The following is a 21,696-nucleotide window of genomic DNA, read 5'->3' as shown; positions in this document are numbered from 1 at the left end:
TTCTTTCTCCTCCATTAAAAGCAGTCACCAATCTAAAACTTGACTACGGTATTGTTTTCTGTCGGGTGTACATCTCAAACGAGGAACCTGCCCGGTTCCTTCACATTCATACCACAATAATTGTACTCCGAAATAGCAAAACAAGTATGTTTCACCTCAAAGCACTGTGAGAAATATGGCACCTATTGCAGAGCGGCCAACCTTAAAAAGTAAAAATTATTAATCCAGAAGCTCAAGTTATGCGCCACACAGTATTACAAATTTCTTTGAAGATTTCAAAGAAAGAACAGATTCCTTAAAAAGAAACAAATCCTCTTTCTTTTAAATGGCTCAGATTCAGAATCATTTCTGGTAAATCCATGATATATCCATGATAAATCCAAGAGGAAAAACCCCACAAGATCGAGTCAGTATTTAAGCATGTGATGATAACACTCAGAGCGATGTAAACAAAGATACCGATCATGCGAATAATGAGCATTATTCATTGGCCACCTTCAGATGAGTTTGCCACTGACCAAATGTATTACTATATAGTATTAAATGTTAACACACTTTATTTGTCCTCAAAAGTGTAATAATTAAGGTCAAGAGCATAATGGCATAATTTGACATGAAAATCGCAATAATGATTTTTTCTTAATAGTTGGCAGCTCTGCCTATGTCTTGCTTCTGCTATACTGGCGAGACGAGAAGAAAAAAAAATCTACTAGAATCTCACCTAGAACTTGCATAAGGAGATCCACACATGTCTCATTGGCTGCTATAAGAGGCCCAATGTCTGGATTGATGGAGAGGTTTGCTACGACACGGATCAGCTTGATCAATACATCCTCTATCGTGCCGTCTTGCTTTGCATCCCCAGAGTCTTTCATACTCTCCTAGAGATAATCGTATCATCAGAAAAATAATGGCACAAATGAAAGTTGTCGGATAGATGGAAGTAATCATTGTGAGCTTTTCAATTCTTTAGATGATATACAGCCTGCCCCAAAAATGAAAACCAGGATTCCCATGTCTTTTTTTCTTCAAAGACAAATGTGATATTTCATTTACATCACCACAAAATCCAGATATTTCTTTACATTTTGATACCTAAATGAGACAAACACTTCACACATTAATTAGCAAAACGAATGTGAAATTTTAAGGTAAAAATTAGGTTGCACAGAAAAATTGCACAAGATTGGTCAACGATACCTGACCGTGCTTATTCATCGACTGACTCACTAGCATTTTTTTTATAAGTTACTGTCACGGATCTCTAAAATGAGAGTAGATTCCGATTCAGACAGGAGTTTCTGCACAAATTGTTTCTGACATGCATCAATAATTATTGTTTGTTTATCTGAATAATTTGCTTAGCATTTGGTCTCAAATTCAAGAAGAAATTCCACTTTTAGCATAAGTGTCATATTTATCGTAAAAAGATATTTAACAATTGTGAAATCTATCTCTAAAAACAGGTTTCCTTTTCTGTGGGATGCACTGTATAAGAAGAATATAATGAAAGATGATCTTAACCTTAGGTTAAGATTTTGATGTTGATTCCCCCAACATGGTCTAAGTTCATTGACCCTAAATGACCTTTGACCTTGGTCATGTGACCTGAAACTTAGGCAGGATGTTAAAGGAGAATGAAACTCTTGGAGCAAGTTAGCTTTTGTGAAAGCAGAAAAATCAAAGAATAAGATCAACAAAACTTTGAGTAAAATAGGACTAGCAATAAAAGAGTTATGAGCATTTGAATGTCGAGATCACTAATGCTATGGAAATCCTCCCATTGGCAATGCGACCAAGATCTGTGATGTCACACACGTACAACTCTCCCATTTGGACACTGAAAATATACCCCAAAACATCTCTTTTTGCTCATTCTAATCATATGACAAACGATTCATCAATTATATAATGATGTGAAACCTCTGTACTTGTCATCTCATAAAGAGAACACCTCACCTTGTGATAGACTCTATAAAAGTGAGAATATAAGTGAAATAAGTACTAAAGTAATGAGGGAGTTGTACGTGTGTGATATCACAGATCTTGGTCGCATTGCCGTTGGGAGGATCTACATGGCACTAGTGATCTCAATTTTCGAATGCTCATAACTTTCTTATTATTCATTCAATCTTCCTCAAACTTTCAACAATATGTTTCTTTGATTTTTCTCTTTGATATGGATTCAGCTGGTTTCAAGGGTTTCATTCTCCTTTAAGTAATACTTGATTAACCTTATGGCTAAGTTTCATGAACTAGGTCCATATACTTTCTAAGTTATGCTATCATTTAAAAAAATTGAGCTTCGGTTAAGATTTGGTGTTGACGCCGCCGCAGTCGAAAAAGCGGCGCCTATAGTCTCACTCCGCTTCGCAGGTGAGACAAAAATGAAATATGGAATGGATTCTTTTATACTGAGTGTTTAACAATCCCTTTGGAGACACTTCCCTCCTTGCTGAAATCATGCGATACCTCTATCCAAAATATGTAAAACAGCAACACTGTGTCCCAGGTACATGCATTGCTAAAAAAAAATTGTGCTAGAATATCACTATGCCAAGATGACTACTCAGGAAGAAACACCTTGGCAGGTATCACCCAATGAAATGTTGGAATACATGTAAATCCATACAGGAAACTTAACATATTGGTTAAGTGTCCAAAGTACAACTTAATTGTTGTCGAAGCTGTGCTAGGATTACCAAAGAACAGTACTCACCCTGAGATCTTTAGCCATGTATCTCCTGATGGATCCCTGAAGGACCTCCATGGCTCCGTCCGTGTTGAAAAGGCAATAGCGACAGTCATCGTTCCTTGCCGTCAGGTTCCCTAAGACAAAGCCAACTCTGACGACCAGGTCATTCCTATCAGGGTGTTTGTTGATGAGGGCTAGGAGCGACTGGAAAGCGGTTGGGTGCTCAGCGAGGACTGCAGTACAGTCATTGTTCAGGGTCAGTTTGCTGTAATAATAATAATGTATAGTATTCATGAGGCACCGATTTATCTAGTTGCCTATTCAACGGCGCACTATATATTACCCTGTCAGTAGCTCTAGCTGCTAATGGCGCTCAGTGCATTCAAGGAATTCATCCTGCTGCGTACCCTTTCACCTCACCTAGGTCGAGTGCAGCAGTGTGGATTAATTTCTTGCTGAAGGAAAACACGCCATGGCTAGGATTCGAACCCACGACCCTTTGTTTGAAAGGCGAGAGTCAGAACCACTAGACCGTGACGCGCCCTGTACAGGATTAGGAACAAATGAGAATACGAAATACCATGAAGGTAGTTCTTTCATCCAAATGTTCAAATTTATAAATTAAAAATATTCAAATACTACTAATAGATATGATTCATAATGTGCAAAATCAACTTGGTAGAGTGCTCAAAGAACAATGAAAGGAAAAGAGTGAGAGTGAGAAAAAAAAGGAGAATTCAAAGACATCAATAAATCAAGGTAGGAGTCAATGACAATTAAAAATAGGAAGCATTGCAAGAGTGTGTGAACAAGAAATGCTTAATGTATTACCAGAAGTACATTATTGGATAACCAGAGAGAGAGAGACAGATCATTCCAGAGAACTGAACCAGTGTGTGCAAAAGTCTGTACATGTACCCCCCCCCCAAAAAAAAGACATTGTACACTTGGGAATTACTCTGAAACAAGAGTTTAATATAGTGCACGAGAACGTGGGCTGAGAGTGACTGGAAAGCTGCTGGTGTTCTACAATAACCGGGTACTTCAAGGAGCCATTATTCAAGGTTAGTTTACTGCAAAGGAACGGGAAAATTCTTATAATATCAATTTGGCAGAACACAACCTGCCAAGGTTGCCGATGAGTGAACATGCCACATTCAAAATCCTTTTTACTGGTATATCACTGAGTTCATTGCTCTGCTCCACAGTACAACTCTGCTCTCATTCACACCTACACACCATATAGGCTTCTACGCTCCAGTGACTCTGTTCTTCTTACTGTTCCAAAATGTAAAACAAAGTGGGGGGGGGGGGAAGGGCATTCATCCATGCAGGGCCCTTGCTATGGAATTCCCTCCAATGAGAGATCCGAGATAGCAAGAGTGTCAAAACATTTAAGATTAAGCTTAAAACATACCTTTTACACTCATCAATGATTTTCTGTTACTTTTAATTTTGTTTGCCCCCCCTTCACTTGTGCGCCATGAGCATCTCTTACGAGATGGATGCGGCGCCTAACAAATTGCATAAAAATATCATTACTATGGAAACCCTGATTGTGATCGGCTGCTGAGCCCTGGTACCATGGACTTTACCATATTTCAAACTCTTGACAAAACAGGACCCTTTCACACTCATTCCTACCTCAATATCCTTGATACGTGCATCATGAGATCACCGTCTGATGTGAACAGCTCCATGATACCACACAGATGGTTGATTACTTTGTTTGCTAAGAAGTCATGTCTGTTCTCACCCCTGTCGGCCAGGTGCCGAAGAGTGCCCACGATCTGGAGGAGTAGGTTGGACACATTCTTGCTCCGCGACTCTGACGATGTCTGCAAACAAGATATTTGACAAAGCCGATAAAAAGTATTACATGTAGGCCAGTATTCTGAGCTCAGGATGTCCTTAAAGGCAATATTCAGCATAATAAAATAATAATATAGGATTTGTATAGCGCACGTATCCACCTTGCTACGTGCTCAAGGCGCTCCTATATTACCCCAGCTAAGATAGTCTACCGATTATGGTGCGCACAGCTTTTTGAGGAATTTCTTCCTGCCTGTACCCATTTACCTCACCTGGGTAGAGTGCAGCACAGTGTGGATAAATTTCTTGCTGAAGGAAAACACGCCATGGCTAGGATTCGAACCCACGACCCTCTGTTTGAAAGGCGAGAGTCAGAACCACTAGACCACAACGCGCCCATTGATTTGACCTTTAGAAATCTGAGCTGCAAGGTCATTAATTTCCATCACCTGTGTCGCTGACGTGTTGAAAAAAAAAAGAAGTCCTATAAAAAAACAATGCACCTGAAAATCATTATTTAGTGCTTCAAATAAGTAAACATAAAGTGACCAGAAATACCATCCCAATTTTATTCTATATTCCACATGTGTTGCAAACAGACCTCTATTATTTAAGCAGATAAGTTAAATAATGAATTTTCAGTCACAGATATATCGAAAGTGTCTACACAAATTCAATTCATTTTTCATTGTAGAGGTTTTTTTTTTGGTCCATATGAACAATATTAAATAAAAAAACACATCAAAGTAGGGTAATTATTAAAATAAGATACATGCTCTACAAGTAGGGAGTATTAGTATTATTAACACTATACAAATATTGACTGCACATGAGGATGACAGTGTGTAAATTATCATTCCCAAGGTGGTTTTTTATGAGAGGGGTTGATAGAAGAAATTGAGAGTAAGTCAAACCCCTCAGATGATGATTGACAGAATAGCACCGTGTCACATGATGTAGTTTTGACCAATCAGTGATAATGATCTTAGTAGGAGGTATTTAATACTCACCGAGGCATTAACAGACTTGAGAATCCTACCAAGGGCTTCAATAAGCCCCTTCTCAGAAAGGGCTTTATTCAGTTCACTGTTGGCAGATAAACACTTCAATCCTCCTACACAGTATACTAGAGCCTCACAGTTTGTTATGTAGTCCGTCTTTGCAATCAATGTAACAATCAGGTCTGTGAAATACACGAAATTAAAATAATAATAATTTTATATACCGCAAATTCGTAAATTGCCTCTAAGCGATTAAGAGAAAGGAAATATGGAGTATAAAGGAAATAGAAATACTTTGCACAACAAAATGTATCAAAACTAATTATTACAATTTACAACTAGTTCTCACCAGATCATGAATAAATAAATACCATCAAATTGGCTAATAAACATCAGATATGATCAATTTAAGATTTAAAAAGATGAGTTTTAAGCATAACCTTAAAGGGGACATTTTGTTATCATCTCACTTACCTTACACATTCAAACAAATTCATTGATGGTGACCAATGTATGTAAAACACGCTGAGAGATAATTACCTAATAACTCCTTATCAAGGAACAGAGAATCGTTCTTCTCATCTCGGCTGAGTTTGAAGAGGAGTCGACAGAGAGCCTTGAGGTTACTACCTGTTACATCAAGCTGCAAACAAAACAAAGAGGTTAAATTTCATTCAAATCATAAAAAATACACACAAATTTATGAGGATCCAGCAACCACCTTAAAGATAGTTAGTAACTTTTTCATGTTAAGATATAAACCAGCAGCCATCTCAAGTCCAAATCTGGCCAAGTTGATAACCCATAATGCAACATTCTGAGCAGTGTAGTCTTGCAATCTCAGACTCATTGGAATGATAACACACAGATTCACTACTCAATACATTCACACCACAACAATTATGTATACAAGTACTTTTCCTCTCAAAACAATTTAGTTTCTCTATAAAAGTAAAATTGTAGTAGTCTAATCTATTCCCTGCATTATTGGTATTCATATCAAGAGGTATATTTTTAAGACTAGATATTTCCAACACAAAGTTAATGAGAGACCACACACAGATCACTCCATCTTTAGAGATAAATACCAGTAGTGGCAACGATCTAAAAATGAGTTCGAACAGAATCCATAAAAAATATGTGCCAAATAGCTCTGGAAGAAAATGCGTAATTGCTGAGAAATGAGCAAAATAAGCACAGAATTCCATCAAATGTCTGGTATTTTTCGAAGCAATACTGTCCCACACATGCCTTTCTGTTTGAGTGATCATCAGAATTATCAATTTTGAGCTAAGATTTCATGATTTTACAACTTAAGGACGTTCCACAGTTATATTTGTGCGCATTATGATCTGCGCATAGTTTACACTCTGCGCGCTGACGTCACAATGGATGAACAGGTATTAATTAGCTGCGGGTATGAGCTGATTTTTCTCATCTTCTGCACTTTAACTGCAGATCCGATGCGTTATTTCATGAAGCTAAAAAATTGAATTATTCCATGGACCATTCAAAAAAATATTCTCTACAATTTCAAAATACTTTACTCTGCATGGCTGCCAAGAATCACGAATATTAGCCCGAGTTTGAATAAATGGTAGAGTGGTTTTGATTTTTTCTTCACATAGATACTAAGCATTCGGCCCATTTTTGGTGTTTTAAAAAGCACATTTGCTCTAATAAAAATGCTGATAGTTTAAAAACAAGCACATGAACCCCTATTTTTTAATGTTTGTACCTCTCAGGTATACCTTCCTCTACAACTCTGCAAATTTTGGTGAAAATGACATGGATTTTGAATAAAGTGCAGCATTTATTGTACGTTTGTAGTTTGTTACTGAAATTTTACATTTTTCATATTGGGATTTTGTTATCTTTTACGCCATTTTTAAGAACTGACAGTGCTGTTAAACTTAAAATTGCAAACAAATAGCACTATTTATAGATTCTCCATTCTAACGATACAATTATTAACTCTTTTGCGAAATTTGATGACTTTTTCATGTATTTTGAATGAGTAATCTAGGTTTAAACTCATTGTAGTAATCTTGGGCGGTCTAAAAATGCCAAATTCTTTTGAATGCGCAATTCTTAAGAACATCAATTTGGGTGAACTTTGAAGCTCTATAGCAAAAAATCAAGCACATGGACCTATGTTAATTTTTGCATATTTCGAATATTAAGGTTCTAAAGTATCTATGTGCAAAGTTTGGTGAAAATGACATGGATTTCACTTTAACTGTGGAACGTCCTTAAGTTTACATTAATGTACCAGATCTAGATGCATTATAATATTTTGACAATTATTTTAAAGACTTTGTCATGAAAAAATTGTTTGCTGCAACTACTGTCTTCTACCTTCTACCTTCCTACAAATCCAACAGTACATAATGAAGAGTTCCATTGATTGGTGATAACTTCCAAACTATCAGTGAAGCTGCCAGATAGATATGGGCCGTTACTTACTGCAAGAACGATTTTGGATGCTTTTATGAGTAGCCTTGGATCTGTCTGATCTAGGAGTTTAAAGACGGCCTTTAGGGCCGATGATCTTCTCTTGGCCCCTCGGCCCAGCATGTCTCTCGCCCCTAAGGTGCTGTATAGGTCATTGCACAGAATGCAAGCTTCTTGAGCAGCATCTTCGTCTAGTTTGGCTGCAAGCCCAGAAACAAATTCATATTTTAATCTACATGTATTTATCTAATATCATTTCATTTTATTTGACAAATATTACAATATACACACTAAATATAGATACATATAGATGATCAAGGACTTCTTAAATGCTTTTGTTTGAAAATAAAATACAATACAAAAAGATTTTATTACTAAATTAACTTAAATTTAAATGCATTTGCTAAACGCTGTTATTATTAAAATGAATATAATAACAGACATACAGTACATCTAACAAAAAAGGAATTCTGGCTTTAGAGATATCACAATCATGAAATATGTTTTGATCATAATGGTGAATGGTTGCGGATTATAAAGAAAATGCTCGGGTGCAATTAAGAAATATGACATAGAGAAGCTCGCATGTGAACCTGAATCAACTCTCATTTAGCAATCAGTTCAAGAGACTCAACAAGGAATACAAAAGATATGCTACTGCAGTAAGATTATATCTTGCTCATCTAAGCTTGAAAATTTTCTATCATATTAGATATCAAAATGAAGAAGAGCTGAATTTTAATGATGAAACAAGAAAACACATCATTTGCCTATGTTGAAAAAAAAAATCACTTGGAATCACAGCTTCCCTTTATGTGGGATGCACTCTATTTCACAGTCTACTTAGAAATATCTCTCCTTCTATTTTTATGAAAAATAATGACATGGATGGACTTCCATATTTTAGAATGATTGAATCAATCACAACTGTAAGTAAGCAGAGGCCCTTGATTAATTTAATTACCAAAGACAAAACTCACTTTTAGATAATGATGCTAGTTTCTCTAAGATGGGACTGACCCTCTCGTTCCAATAGAGGGCCTCCTCTGGACTTTCATCTTCCCTTCTTCCACCGCTTCCTAGATAAGAGAAAAATGGGACAAAGAAATGAAAATAAAAATGTGGCAGGTGCAAAGAAGAACATCTAAATTTTCTGATTTTGAATTCTTTCATAAACTGGATTTTAACCCTAAAATTGCCGGGGGGGGGGTTGAATCGACCCCCCCTCAACATTTTCTGCGATCATTCTGCCGCGCGAAATTCTTTGACCGCGCCACTCACAGAGTCTATACTTTTAAGTCTCGCGCATCTTTTGAGACCAAATTTACGACACCCGGGTACGCAGTTCCGAAATTACGCAACATTTTGTAAGTGCATGTCAGACCAAAAATTGTTCCAAAACGTGATTTTGTGTACAAAGTCAATGCAAATTGAGTTTTCTCATCTTATTCATAAAGATATGATTATTTTTACTTTGAACAGCTGAAATCAATTGATTTTAGCATACTTATGCTTCAAAAAGGTTGTGCAATAAATCTGGTGAAAAAAACAAGGAAAAACAAAGAAATACATAAGAAATTCATAAAACAATAAAATACATAAGAAATTGATTTCAAAAACAAAGTTTTTTTCAATTGCGATTGTTAAGAATGCTAACAAGGAATATTTTAACCTAAAATTAGCATTCTAGGAGCTTTATTTAGTGAATTTGAGCAAAAAGTATGATTTATGCATAAATTAGCATAATTAATTCATATAAAATAAAATCTCATTATTTTGGAAAATTTTACCATACAGCCTTGTAGATTACATCGCACACTACCAGCGTGCAAATTTTTGCGGCGCTCGCGTGATCGGTGGCCAAGATCTCAGGGGGGGTTGAATCAACCCCCCCGGCCACAGAACAGCCAAAAAAGCCCGGCCTAGTTAGGGTTAAGACAAAAACAAACAACTGCAGTGTGGCAGTATCCATTGTAAGTAGATACTCATGGCATGAAAACAGAGGAAATAAAACATATCCTAAAAAAAGAGGGAGTGAGAATTATATTTACATGAATGCTTTTTGAACCAGCCACGTTTCTAGTGAGCTTTTGAAGGTGTGACGAAAAGAAATCCCCAAGATTCATGAGAAAGCGTTGACAATAATAATACTGATAATGATATTTTTACGTAACAAGTGACTTGGACTTACCAGACCTACTGCTTGCAGAATGCCTCTCACTAGAATAGCCACTCTCCGACCTCTCTGTGCTTATACTTCCACTTGAAGTTGAAGACCTGAAGAAAATAGATCAAAATATAAAGAATAAACTGGATATTGTGCACTCGGTCTTCTTTTCACCATACATTTTGAGATTTCATTCATAACCTCATGCTAGATAACTAGATGCAACTCTGACAGCTATCCACCAGGAATTAAAACTGTCAACTTTGACTGTACAACCAACAAATTGGTCATAAAAAAAATACTAAACAAAAAACAAAAGAAAACCAACTAATTTCAGCCCTCAAAATGTTCCCAATTGCCTGAGTAAATCAAAATTCAAACTCAAAGAAGCCCATTAGGAATCAATATAAGAGTTAATTTAGAAATAAATGAGGCAGGGAAAAAAAATAAACTAATACAGAAAGTACTAAAAAAAGTCCTGCAAAGTACATGACTTAATACATGTACATATTTTATTATCAAGATCCTGCTTCATTCAATTTTTACCTATCTGCTCTCCAAAATTCACAATAAAAAAATATACAAAGACACAAAAGTAGCAACATATACATATACATGTGGTCTAAGGTCATTATTGCATACTCCGAGTAAGAAATGCAATACGGGTGACCCAGACTATAAAGAATGATCGATACTATCGCAGAAATTGAGGGCGTCAAATGTTTAATTCCAGACTGCATCATTTCCTGTGAGCAGATTTCATGTATATGTATCAGGTGCGCACAGTGTCATATCAAACTGTAATTACTTTGTCTGTATTGATCCAGTGGTTCATCTTAACTTTGCTACTTCTCATCTTTTCCAGATGAGGCAAAATACAATTGATGACATTATACTTTCTTTTCTTGTGCAAATTTAGCGAGTTATCTGAAAAAAATCATGAATGGTATTGGTGACAAATATTGAATAAATTTTTGTGCTAAGAGTTTAGTGAGAAAAAGGCGACTGCATGGAAGCTGAACCAGAAAAGGCGTTGTCTATTGTGATGTATGCCAGGTAATTCAGCCTGCTGGCCATATAGAAGATCGCCCAAATTCAAATTAAGATTGGAATGCTTACCGACTGGTACTTGAACTACTGGTCTGGATGCTGTCGGCTGACCTAACCCTCGTGACCCCACTATCGGGGGAGGGGCGGGTCAACCTTTCGTCTTCGGCACCGGCATCAGCTTCTCCGTCATCAAGGAGTTGCTTGGTCCTTTCTTTTGGACCACTCTGTACCCTTCTTTCATTGCTCAGACTAGACACCTTTGGGGCCGAGTTCTTCCTCTCCATGGGCTTGGGTAGGACTTGGACTGTAAGGAGGGAGAACATGGATATGGTCCCGGTTTACCTTAGTCTTATCTAGGGCTGCATGGCAGTGTATACATTGGGGTATTTGTTTAGCGTCATTTCTACATGTACATATAATTGTCATGATACGATGGTGTTTCAAACGTTTCATGTGACCTTACGCACAACTCTGCATCTCTTTTTACGAGTCACTCTCTTTCTAATAAACCTGTCATATCAGAAAAAAATGCCTTGTCTACAAGATAAGTTAATACATGCGGATGAATTTTCAATTTCATTGTCGTAAAAACATCCCGCATCATAAAATAAAAGCTCCTTACCATAAGAACAATGTCACAAGACACTGTATACATCAGTTCAACCCTTTTCAATAGGTAAATTGCCAACTCGTCCACTCACCACATGGTCTACGTTCAATTAGTCTAATGCCATTCCGTCCATCAACATTTCGTCTAACGACCATTTGGTCCAATCATCAGTTCGCCTATGACCATTCGTCTCATAACCAGTTGGTTTAATATTTGTTTTATTTTCATTAATTTCGCACAATTAACACTTAGTCTAATTAGACCAAATGGTATATGGACTAAATGGCTATTGGACCAACTGGTTATTAGACGAAATAGTGAGTGGACTACATGGCAATTAGACCATGTGGATAGTGGACGAACTGATGGTAGACCATATGATAGTAGACGAGTTGGCATTTGGACCAATTGACATTGGACCAAATGAAAAAAAACACCTTTTTCAAAATACAAGGCATGAAACTCTACTTACTGGCACTTCCATCCTGACTCAGAGCACTCAGCAGCTTGGGACGTGCTCTCCTCTGACCTGAACCTCCCCGTTTGGGCTCAATAGAGGGCGGTTTGGGGAGCTTTGGACAATGGTCATCTATCGAGATCTGTTTGATCGGTGGAGGTGATGGTTTCTAGATTGAAACAACGGAAAATAAATTGTTTGGTGAATGTTGGCTTCAAAAATCTATCTTGGTTCATCCAAGACTACATCACTTATAACTGGTAGTTACATGTATATGTAATTAACTTTCAAACTTATTCTCCTTAATAATTCATCTACTACGATAATAATATTTTTATTAAGCTATGTTTTCAAACAAAATTTCACAAACCTTTACAGTGAGCTTTTACACATTGTATCTCAATTCTCAAAGTTTCAAAAATTTGATGACAGCTCACAAAAAAGAAATAGAGACAGTCTATAGTAAAATTCCTGTAGAGAAGTTCTGTTTATTTGTAAATGTAAGTTGCTGTGTATGTCAAAACTTAAAAACAGAACCTTTCTGAGCCATCCTCATATTTCTGAATTTTGAGATAAAAAGTCTTAAAGGGGGATCAAACTGACCAACACTTTCTGTGGTCTCTCATTGACTGTGTTATAATAACTAGTCTTAAATAATATTCTTTATGAGATAACCATCAATAATACAGAGAATGAATTAGCCTGTTCTGGTTTTATTCATACAGAGAAACTAAAATGTCTTTGAGAGGAAAGTACTGTTTTGCTACTAGGTAACATAATTAGTGCGGTATGAGTGTATTGAGTTTTGAATTTAGCATGTTATCATTAAAGTAGGTCTATATTACAAGACTACACAGCTTTGAATGCTGCATTATGTTGGCCAGACGTAAGTAGTTGAGACTTGAGGTGGCGCTCTTTAGAGTTGGTTGTTCAATGCTGCTTTAACATCCCGACGATGATACATACTAACGATGATACATACTGTATAAACATTCATAAGGTGAGGAGTTATCCTTGCTATTCATTCAGTTCAACCATGATGCAAGAAATTCATCAACAATTTATAGTGAAAACAAAATGCAATGATGGAGAGAGAGAAATGAACAAAAAAAAAATGGTAAGATTTCTTACATGGTCCAAAGGTGAGAGCCTGGATCCAGTTGGAGGTCTCGAATCAGGTCCATCAAAGTGCCTTGAACCCAAACTTGAAAAAAAAAAAGAAAAAGAAGAACATTCGTAAACCAATTTAAACCTTGATGCAACTATCAAGTAATATATTGAATTGAGAATTGAGAATTGATTTTATTCTGTCCATTTAGGAAAATATTCTTGTTGGCATTTACATATACACAGAAATATACAAAATCAAAGCTTTAATGGCTGTAAGATCATAAAATATTGTAAGTTCATGCTAATTAAACCTTGTGAAATAAGAAATCTTGGCTGAAAAGCCTGCACTGAGGATCGCCAACAAAAATATGCACATATGGGACCATGCATTAGTATTGCTTGGAAAATAGTCCTCTCATCAAGCAAGAATGTTTATTTTGCTAATTTCTACTATCGAAGTTTAAAAAAAATAGACCATGCATTTCCCATATGGGGAGGTTCAATGCAAACTTTAATATCAATTATCATATGAAGCAAATTTTAGTGGGGGAGATACCGTGCGCTAAAACAAGGGTAGCCTTTGAAGATTGCAGATCAATATTAACATGTTCATAGCATCGAACATCAGCACCAAGTGTCTTCAAGAAGCCAAATCTGGGGGGCGTTTCATGAAAGGACTTGTCGGACGTTTTATCCGACAAGTCCCATTTTATCCGACAAGTCCCATTTTATCCGACAGTTACCATAGGAACAGTGCCTCTCAGCCAATCAAAATCATGGAAAGATGTCAGATCTGACAACTTGTCAGACAAAAATGTTGATGAAACGGTCCCCAGGTATTCAAATTGTACTTCCCTTTTGTGTGAAACATAGGTTACATTTGCTCTGGCAACAATTGTTCAGCTGTTAATTCCATACACTAAAATGACTGACTTCAACCCTGGATTTAACACCAGTGATAACCCTAAACCTAAACCCTATTGCAATCCTAACCCTAATGAAATAAAGCCCAGAGCAATTGTCGGGGGAGTAAATATCGTGTCAACGAAAAATGATTAGAATGCCAAAGTTACAAAATATATATTTAGCCTCACATTCTACAGTTGGATCTGAAAAGTGCACAAACAATTGTTTTCCTTTTCTTTGATTCTCTTGCAATACAATTACCTTTAAAACCAGACTTTTCTTGATCAAAACGAATCAGACTGCATATGTCTGTCAATCAATCAAGTTCTTTGCATTATTATACTCAAGTGTGTGGAAGAGGGCATTCATCTTCAACATGAAGGAGTAATCTGTTCAATGAATAAAGTGTGTCTGTATTAAGGCATCTTTGAAGGAAAGGGATTAATGAGATTAATCTGGGCTATTCATTGCTTTTAATCCATTGATGACACAAGCCAATGAATTGATTTTTATTGACCTACTAATACAGGTAGCCCCAGTAAGCTGAGGGTCAGAGGGTTAATGAACAGCTGCAATGTGTCAATCACATTCCTGAACTAACAGGTAGGGACTGGAGATTGCACTTAATCCATTCAAAAGAATGAGAATTTGCATTATTTTAATAGTGCTTCAATTAATCCAAGGCTATTGAAATCCATGGCCATTGATGCCCTGTTAACAGGCCAAGATTAACATGGAAGTTCACCAGACAAAAAAAGTTTATTGTAAAAATAGCAGAAAAATAATATATTGGTGAAGGTTGGAGGAGAATCCAGATGTCACAGATTTGAAAAGTTATTAGAATTTTTTTTTTATATTCGTAATGCCATACATGGATGAGAGCAGCTACACGTGTCATGAATTAAAAAGAAAATCATGAAATGTAATTTTATCCATAAAATTAAAATGGGTTTTATTGTGCCTGTAGTAGATCAACAGACAAATTATTTCACACCCACTAAAAAAAAAGGCAATTTTTGTCATCATGAAACATGAAATTTTTGAAATTTATGCATTTTGTATATGGGGCAGCTGCTCCATGCTCATAAGTAATAACGTCACAAATTAACAACTTAAAATTGTATTTCTACAATTTTTCTCAATCTTTAATGGATTTTCCTCAAACCTTCCTATTTATCATTATTTCTTGTTTTTTTTTACATCAAACTTTTCGTCAGGGTGAACTTCCCCTTTAAATATTGAAATGCAATGGGGTATGCCTACTCCATGCACACCTGGGTCATAGTGTGTGCTAGCTGCAGGGAATAATTTTCCTGGTATCGCATCGCAATTTGCTCTGGCACATTTTTGAAAGACTGCTGTGCATAAAGTCTTTTGTATAGCATTTTTTTTTTTTTACATAGGACTGTACATTACTTAGTTGAGAGCTTTTCTCTTATGACCAAAAATGCTATTCAAATTTGTAAAGCAAAATTATTCTGAGCTAAGAGCTGAGGCCCGTTGCAGAGTTTCCTTTACAGTAGCTTTGATGCCCCTCTCATTGGTTGTGAAGGTTTGTTGTGCCCATTCCCCCCCCCCCCCCCCCATTTGAGTTGTAATATATAGAAATATGCCCCATGGAAAAGTGGCTTTGCCCTAAATATATAGCCTGTGACACACAGCATAGTGATTAATCATGATTTGTACCATTGATCTCACATGATGAATAAAGAAATCAATCTTATTTATAATCAGGGGAATATTCATGACACCCTAGTACATGTAGTTATCACCTATTTCCATATTCCGCAGAACAGAATTAAATGCAGATCCTATTACTATAGACTAATTGAGGTTAATGGGTTCATGCCTATTATTAAAGGGTTACTCCAGGCTGAAAAAAATATGATCTGAATAGATTAAAAAAAAAAAAAAAAAAAAATACTGAAAATTTCATCAAAATTGGACAAGGAAAAACAAAGCTATGGCATTTTAAAGATTTGCATTACTTCAAAAAAAAAAAAAAAACAGTTCTGCGCATGTCTAAAGCAAACAGATGACCATATCTTATCCCATTTTGTTCTTTTGTACTTTTTATTACAGTATGAAGTCATGCTTATTCAAACAATGAAAATTGGATTAACAACTGATTCTGTGAATTAGGTATTCAGTGCTGCAACTTATTTCATCGTAAGGAGAAATATCATACCCACATGCATGAAAAAATGAAATAATTATGATGTCAAGTAAATACTTAACAAAAAGAAAAAGGGGGGATGTGACATCAACAGCCCACCTACTGAATATTCATGACGAGCACATGCATAACTGTTTTCACAAAATACTGCAAAACTTTAAAATTCAATAACTTTATAATTTTATATTTGATGAAATTTTCAACATTATGCTTAGTGAATTTTTCTCTAGATGTATTATTATTTTTTAGCCAGGAATACCCCTCCAAGTGGCTCATGACTCATAGAGCCTCAAATTTCAATACCTGAATGCCGACGGAGGCCGCTCATTTGGTGCCCTGGATGTGCTCCCGCTAAACAATGTCCTCTTGTCCTCTCTAGGGGTGAAAGGTCGTGTGGTCGGAACAGTTCTCAAAGCGGCCCGGGCGTCGGCTATGATGTCGGCACTGGTTTCCTTATTGGCCGGTTTCTCATAGAACGCCTTGTCCTGGGCTTTCTTGCGAACACCCCTTCGGCTTCCGGTCACCCCTGCCATCGTCAGCACTCACTGGCATAGAGAACAAACCTTTGTTCTTTTGCACTGAAATGGTACTACTGCCCGAGGAGCGTGTTGCAGATCTAGGGTTCACCACTTGATAAATGTGAGAATGACACTAAGGTAATTGGCGGTGTCCAAGTCTTTTGTACCGTTTACCTTCAACTAAACCAGGTTGATATGCAAACCATTTGGACTTTAATCTGGAATTAATGGAATAAAACAAAGATTTATCAATCGATTCATCACCATAAACATACATTTGCAAATATTTACCAACTGACAAGCAAAAATTATACTGCAAATAGCATGATTGCAACATGTAGGAGTCCACTGGGCTGGCATCAGTGCAAAGCGGCTGTAGCACCTACATGTACATACAGTGTTGCCAATATGATACCTAGTGGTGTGCAGTGGCTCAATCTGCCTCCAACCTGACGCATGGTGGCGCCAAAAATTGATTTTCTCATGACGAAAAATTTCAAACATTTTGAAAATATGTAACATTTTGAAATTGTGATTTGGTAACCACTTGCTGATTTGTAAATGCGCACTTGTGTACAAAGTGAAGCTTGAAAGGAAGCAGTGCAACTTGCGTACATATGTACATTCATGTAGGATAGGTAAACAGGCATGACTCAATTGAAACTTTCACTGAAAGCAAAGCCGAGGCAAAGAAGCAGTGAAGAAGCCAGGCAAGGCAGCACTGCTAGGCACGGCCATAGGTACTCCCGCAGATGGCCACACAATTTGTATGTGCGCGTTGGTTCGCTTGTCAGTGCGTTGATGACGATATCGCAGCGTGTCGCTAATGCTAATGTCTATGGCAGGTGGAAGAATAATCCATTTCCCCCTCTGTGATTGTACCCCTGTAGAGTGTATATGGTGGCACCGTAACTGGCTGGATTTTAGCTAGATTTTGATACCAAATTAAGCTTTGAAATCCAACTAATACGCTCAAATTCATTGATGATTAAGAGAATCTGATGGCTCATTTCACGTTTTTTTCACATTCTATGAATTTGGGGTTCAAATGGGACTAAATATATGGATTGTTTTCGAAACTTGAATTGATAAAGTTTTGATGCGTGGCTGTACAAAACCTGTGCAGGACAGTGCTCAATGCATACTGAATAGGCTTGCCTGATGATTTTCATGGATTTTCGCTGGCGCGCAGGGATGTTTACGCATGAAATATGTAGACCTATAGATCTAGATCTACTACGCGCATGCGCAAATCCTTGCAATAATGCAACGTACAGCTGAGCAAGGTACCATTTCTTTTGGCATATTATAAACATGATCTATTTTTACTACTTTTTTCATAAGTTACATGTATTTGAAATTTCTGTAACTTTCAGATAATTTTTATGTTTTGGGACTTGAGGATTATTTTAGTGTAGACTAAAAATATTCTTTATGACAAATTAAAAGAGCTTTCTAAATTTTGTTGTCCTACATGAGCATAGACTAAAGCTTCGGTCTCTGTATGTTGGTTGTTCCGCTGAACTCCGTTGGCTCCACTCACCAATTAGTTTTTTACAGAGACCGAAGTTCTATTTTTCTAACTCGATCTGTACAGGGACTGAATGGCCATATGTTTATGTATTAAGTTTGGAAAAAACAAAGAAGTGGGAGTTGCACGACAGCCGAAGTAAGTCACTATTTTTGTCCTTTTATTTTAAGTTTATTTTTTTCCCAGTGAACTTTTGGTGCATTATTTTCATAATTTCAGGCCAAAACGGAATAACCAATATCAATAATCTTTATTTTGATCCAGTTCTTTTAAAATAAAGACAAAAATCGGTGAGCCCCATAACCGTAAGGGGGATTTTGCATTGTTAACCCCCTAATGGCGGCTGCACGATCGCGAGCCATCTGTGTGCGAGGAGAAATAAAACAAGTGGAATGCCTCTGGCCGTCTCACCTGCATCACGCGATTCAATATAGCAGCAGTGCTGATTTTGAAAACTACTATAACTCGCACAAGATGTTCAGTGATACTTGGTTACTCTTATTTCCATGTTTTATGAACTAGACCAATACACTTATAGAGATATGATGGCAATTCAACAAATACCCCCAACGTGGCCAAAGTTCTTCGACCTTACATGACCTATTATGTCCAAGTTTTATGAACTAGACCAACACACTTTCAAATTTATGGCTGTAATTCAACAAATACCCCAATTTGGCCAAAGTTCATTGACCTTAAATGACCTTTGACCTTGATCATGTGACCTGAAACTTGCACAGGATGTTCAGTAATACTTGATTACTATTATGTCCAAGTTTCATGAATCAGATCCATAAACTTTCAAAGTTATGATGGTAATTCAACAGATACCCCCAATTCGGCCAAAGTTCATTGACCCTAAATGACCTTTGACCTTGGTCATGTGATGTGAAACTCATGCAGGATGTTCAGTGATACTTGATTAACCTTATGTATAAGTTTCATGAACTAGGTCCATATATTTTCAAAGTTATGATGACATTTCAAAAACTTAACCTTAGGTTAAGATTTTGATGTTGATTCCCCCAACATGGTCTAAGTTCATTGACCCTAAATGACCTTTGACCTTGGTCATGTGACATGAAACTCAGGCAGGATGTTCAGTAATACTTGATTAACCTTATGGCCAAGTTTCATGAACTAGGTCCATATACTTTCTAAGTTATGCTGTCATTTCAAAAACTTAACCTCAGGTTAAGATTTGGTGTTGACGCCGCCGTCGCCGCCGCCGCCGCCGCCGCCGCCGCCGCCGCCGTCGCCGTCGGAAAAGCGGCGCCTATAGTCTCACTCTGCTATGCAGGTGAGACAAAAATTAAGAATAAGATTAAGAAATGTTAAAAAACTCCTTTCCTTGAAACAGACGGCTGCCAGCTAACCTAGCACTGCTGTACGAATTACAGTGGTTCCCGAATTCACTCGATACCTTTTTGCTGTTACGTCAGTTTGAGTGTAGGTCACTGTTTAATTTGCATTCTAGTTTACGAAATCTTAATTAACGTAAACAGACAATCCACCCTACACAATACCTCGCGCGCGGGACTGCACAATATTCCCCCATTGATAATGTACACAGAATTTTCTCAATTCAATTTCAACGTCGATTATGTCGATCTCATAAACAAGTTAATAAAAATGAATAACATTAGGGGTTTGCAATGTTGTAACGCCGTATTGAGAACCGAGAATACTGGCCACAAGTACATACCCATTTCAAAGAAAAATCCTTCAACAAATGCTGGACTAAAACAACATTTTCCAACTTGTTTTTACTCTAAAAAATGTAGCGTCCCTGTTCACCTTGACAGCAGTCTAGCTCAATTCAATTAATTTAGTATTCAACGGAGATGGCGCTCGACTTCTTTGGTCCGTAGCTGATTTTCTTAGTTAGGATTAAACTTCGCATTTTAATAAATTGGTCAACACTTTATTGAAACTTGTTATCTATTTATCTTTTTCAACATTTGTTTGGACTATTTTTAACTTTAAAAGAATATCCGTAAGTTCAGAAACCCATTGCATAAAATTGATACTGTTTTTCAATTTCGTTTTCATTGTAAAAAGACAGAAACACGAGGTCATAATATGAAAGATGCCAAGACAATTATTCTGGGCACCCCTCGTCCGTTTTCGTATAGGATAATGACCCCTAATTTATACGTAATTGAAATAAGAATACATTTTATAATAAGAAATAAAGGGAAGAGGAGGAAGGAAAAGAAAATCCCTGAATTATTATTAAAATCACCAGTTGATCTTAATGATGATGAATTTAGTGGGCAAATAACAGAAGACATTATAACATTGGTTGTAGGGACGCTTCCTGATAAATTTATAACTATATTACCAATATCGTACATGTAATTGCAACCATTTAATGAATGATTGATTAATTATTCACACACTGGGCCAAAAACGACCATCAAGATCTTTAGCTCATTAAAATCTGTCCCCATTAAATCTTTGTTCCAAAATCAAACAACCAAAACGCCGAACAATATGACAAAGGCGTCGATTAATAATGTAAACTTCTATTCTTTTTATTTTTATTTAGGTCTACACATTATAAAATCAATTATCTTCAATCTCCTATATATAACAAAACTATAAACACCTGATGTGAGCTAATAACATCATAAACTATATATATATACGGATTGGTGACAGACAAAGACGGTCAAGCAAAAACCATAATTTTACTAAGCTCAGGCATTAAAACAAAAGAGAGAGAGAGAAAAGATTTAATGGCGGAGTTAGCGAGCGAATCCAAATTTTACAATTTACCATTTTTATAATGTTGTAAAATAGGGATTGTAAATAATGCGTAAGATGCACTCAGACTTATTTTTAGGATATATCTGTATATACGCAATTGATATAAAGTTTATTTTATTGCGATATACATGCCGGCCTTATTTCATCATTAAGCGATTTTGCTAAAGACAAAGAACTTATAGAATGTTTTAATCTTCTGAGGCGTGTGAAAGTATATAGCAATTTCCAAAGTATTCCCCAAAAGCGCGCTTGGGAGTAGTTAAAATTGAGGTTACTTTGCGTTTGAATGTAACTATCTCTGTAAACAGCCTCTCTAAGGAAAAAACCCAGTATCTTTAATTTCAACATAAGACATTTTTTAAGTTTTCCGGTTTTACGGTTTCGCCATGTATACCCCCAAACTTAACAATACTTCGAAGATTATACAGGCATTGCTA

General features: G+C 36.6%; 1 protein-coding gene across 1 annotated transcript; it reads right to left on the bottom strand.

Moving 5' to 3' along the window:
• Positions 1-659: 659 nt before the first annotated feature.
• On the bottom strand, positions 660-20,324 carry LOC129258742 (armadillo repeat-containing protein 2-like). Its single transcript, XM_064098012.1, has 13 exons — positions 20,193-20,324; positions 16,742-17,174; positions 13,378-13,450; positions 12,262-12,415; positions 11,249-11,483; positions 10,154-10,239; positions 8,943-9,041; positions 7,975-8,162; positions 6,049-6,151; positions 5,518-5,690; positions 4,340-4,533; positions 2,720-2,960; positions 660-881 (listed from the first exon to the last, which is right to left on the bottom strand). The coding sequence occupies exons 2-13, from the start codon at positions 16,969-16,971 to the stop codon at positions 660-662; spliced, it is 1,998 nt and encodes a 665-aa protein (XP_063954082.1). The 5' UTR covers positions 16,972-17,174; positions 20,193-20,324.
• Positions 20,325-21,696: the final 1,372 nt, after the last annotated feature.

Source organism: Lytechinus pictus, chromosome 4 (assembly GCF_037042905.1).
Source record: "Lytechinus pictus isolate F3 Inbred chromosome 4, Lp3.0, whole genome shotgun sequence".
In the NCBI taxonomy this organism is placed as follows: Eukaryota; Metazoa; Echinodermata; class Echinoidea; order Temnopleuroida; family Toxopneustidae; genus Lytechinus; species Lytechinus pictus.
The sequence above is the reverse complement of the archived record's forward strand: the minus strand, read 5'-3'. Positions and strand labels throughout refer to the sequence as shown.

Bases quoted from the DNA above. Each gene is read 5' to 3' on its own strand.
- LOC129258742 (XM_064098012.1), bottom strand. From the start codon at position 16,971: ATGGCAGGGGTGACCGGAAGCCGAAGGGGTGTTCGCAAGAAAGCCCAG. The intron at 13,451-16,741 runs GTATTGAAATTT...TTTTTTTTCAAG, and splicing joins CGGCCTCCGTCGGCATTCAG to TTTGGGTTCAAGGCACTTTG. The intron at 8,163-8,942 runs GTGAGTTTTGTC...CTGGGCTTGCAG, and splicing joins ACTAGCATCATTATCTAAAA to CCAAACTAGACGAAGATGCT.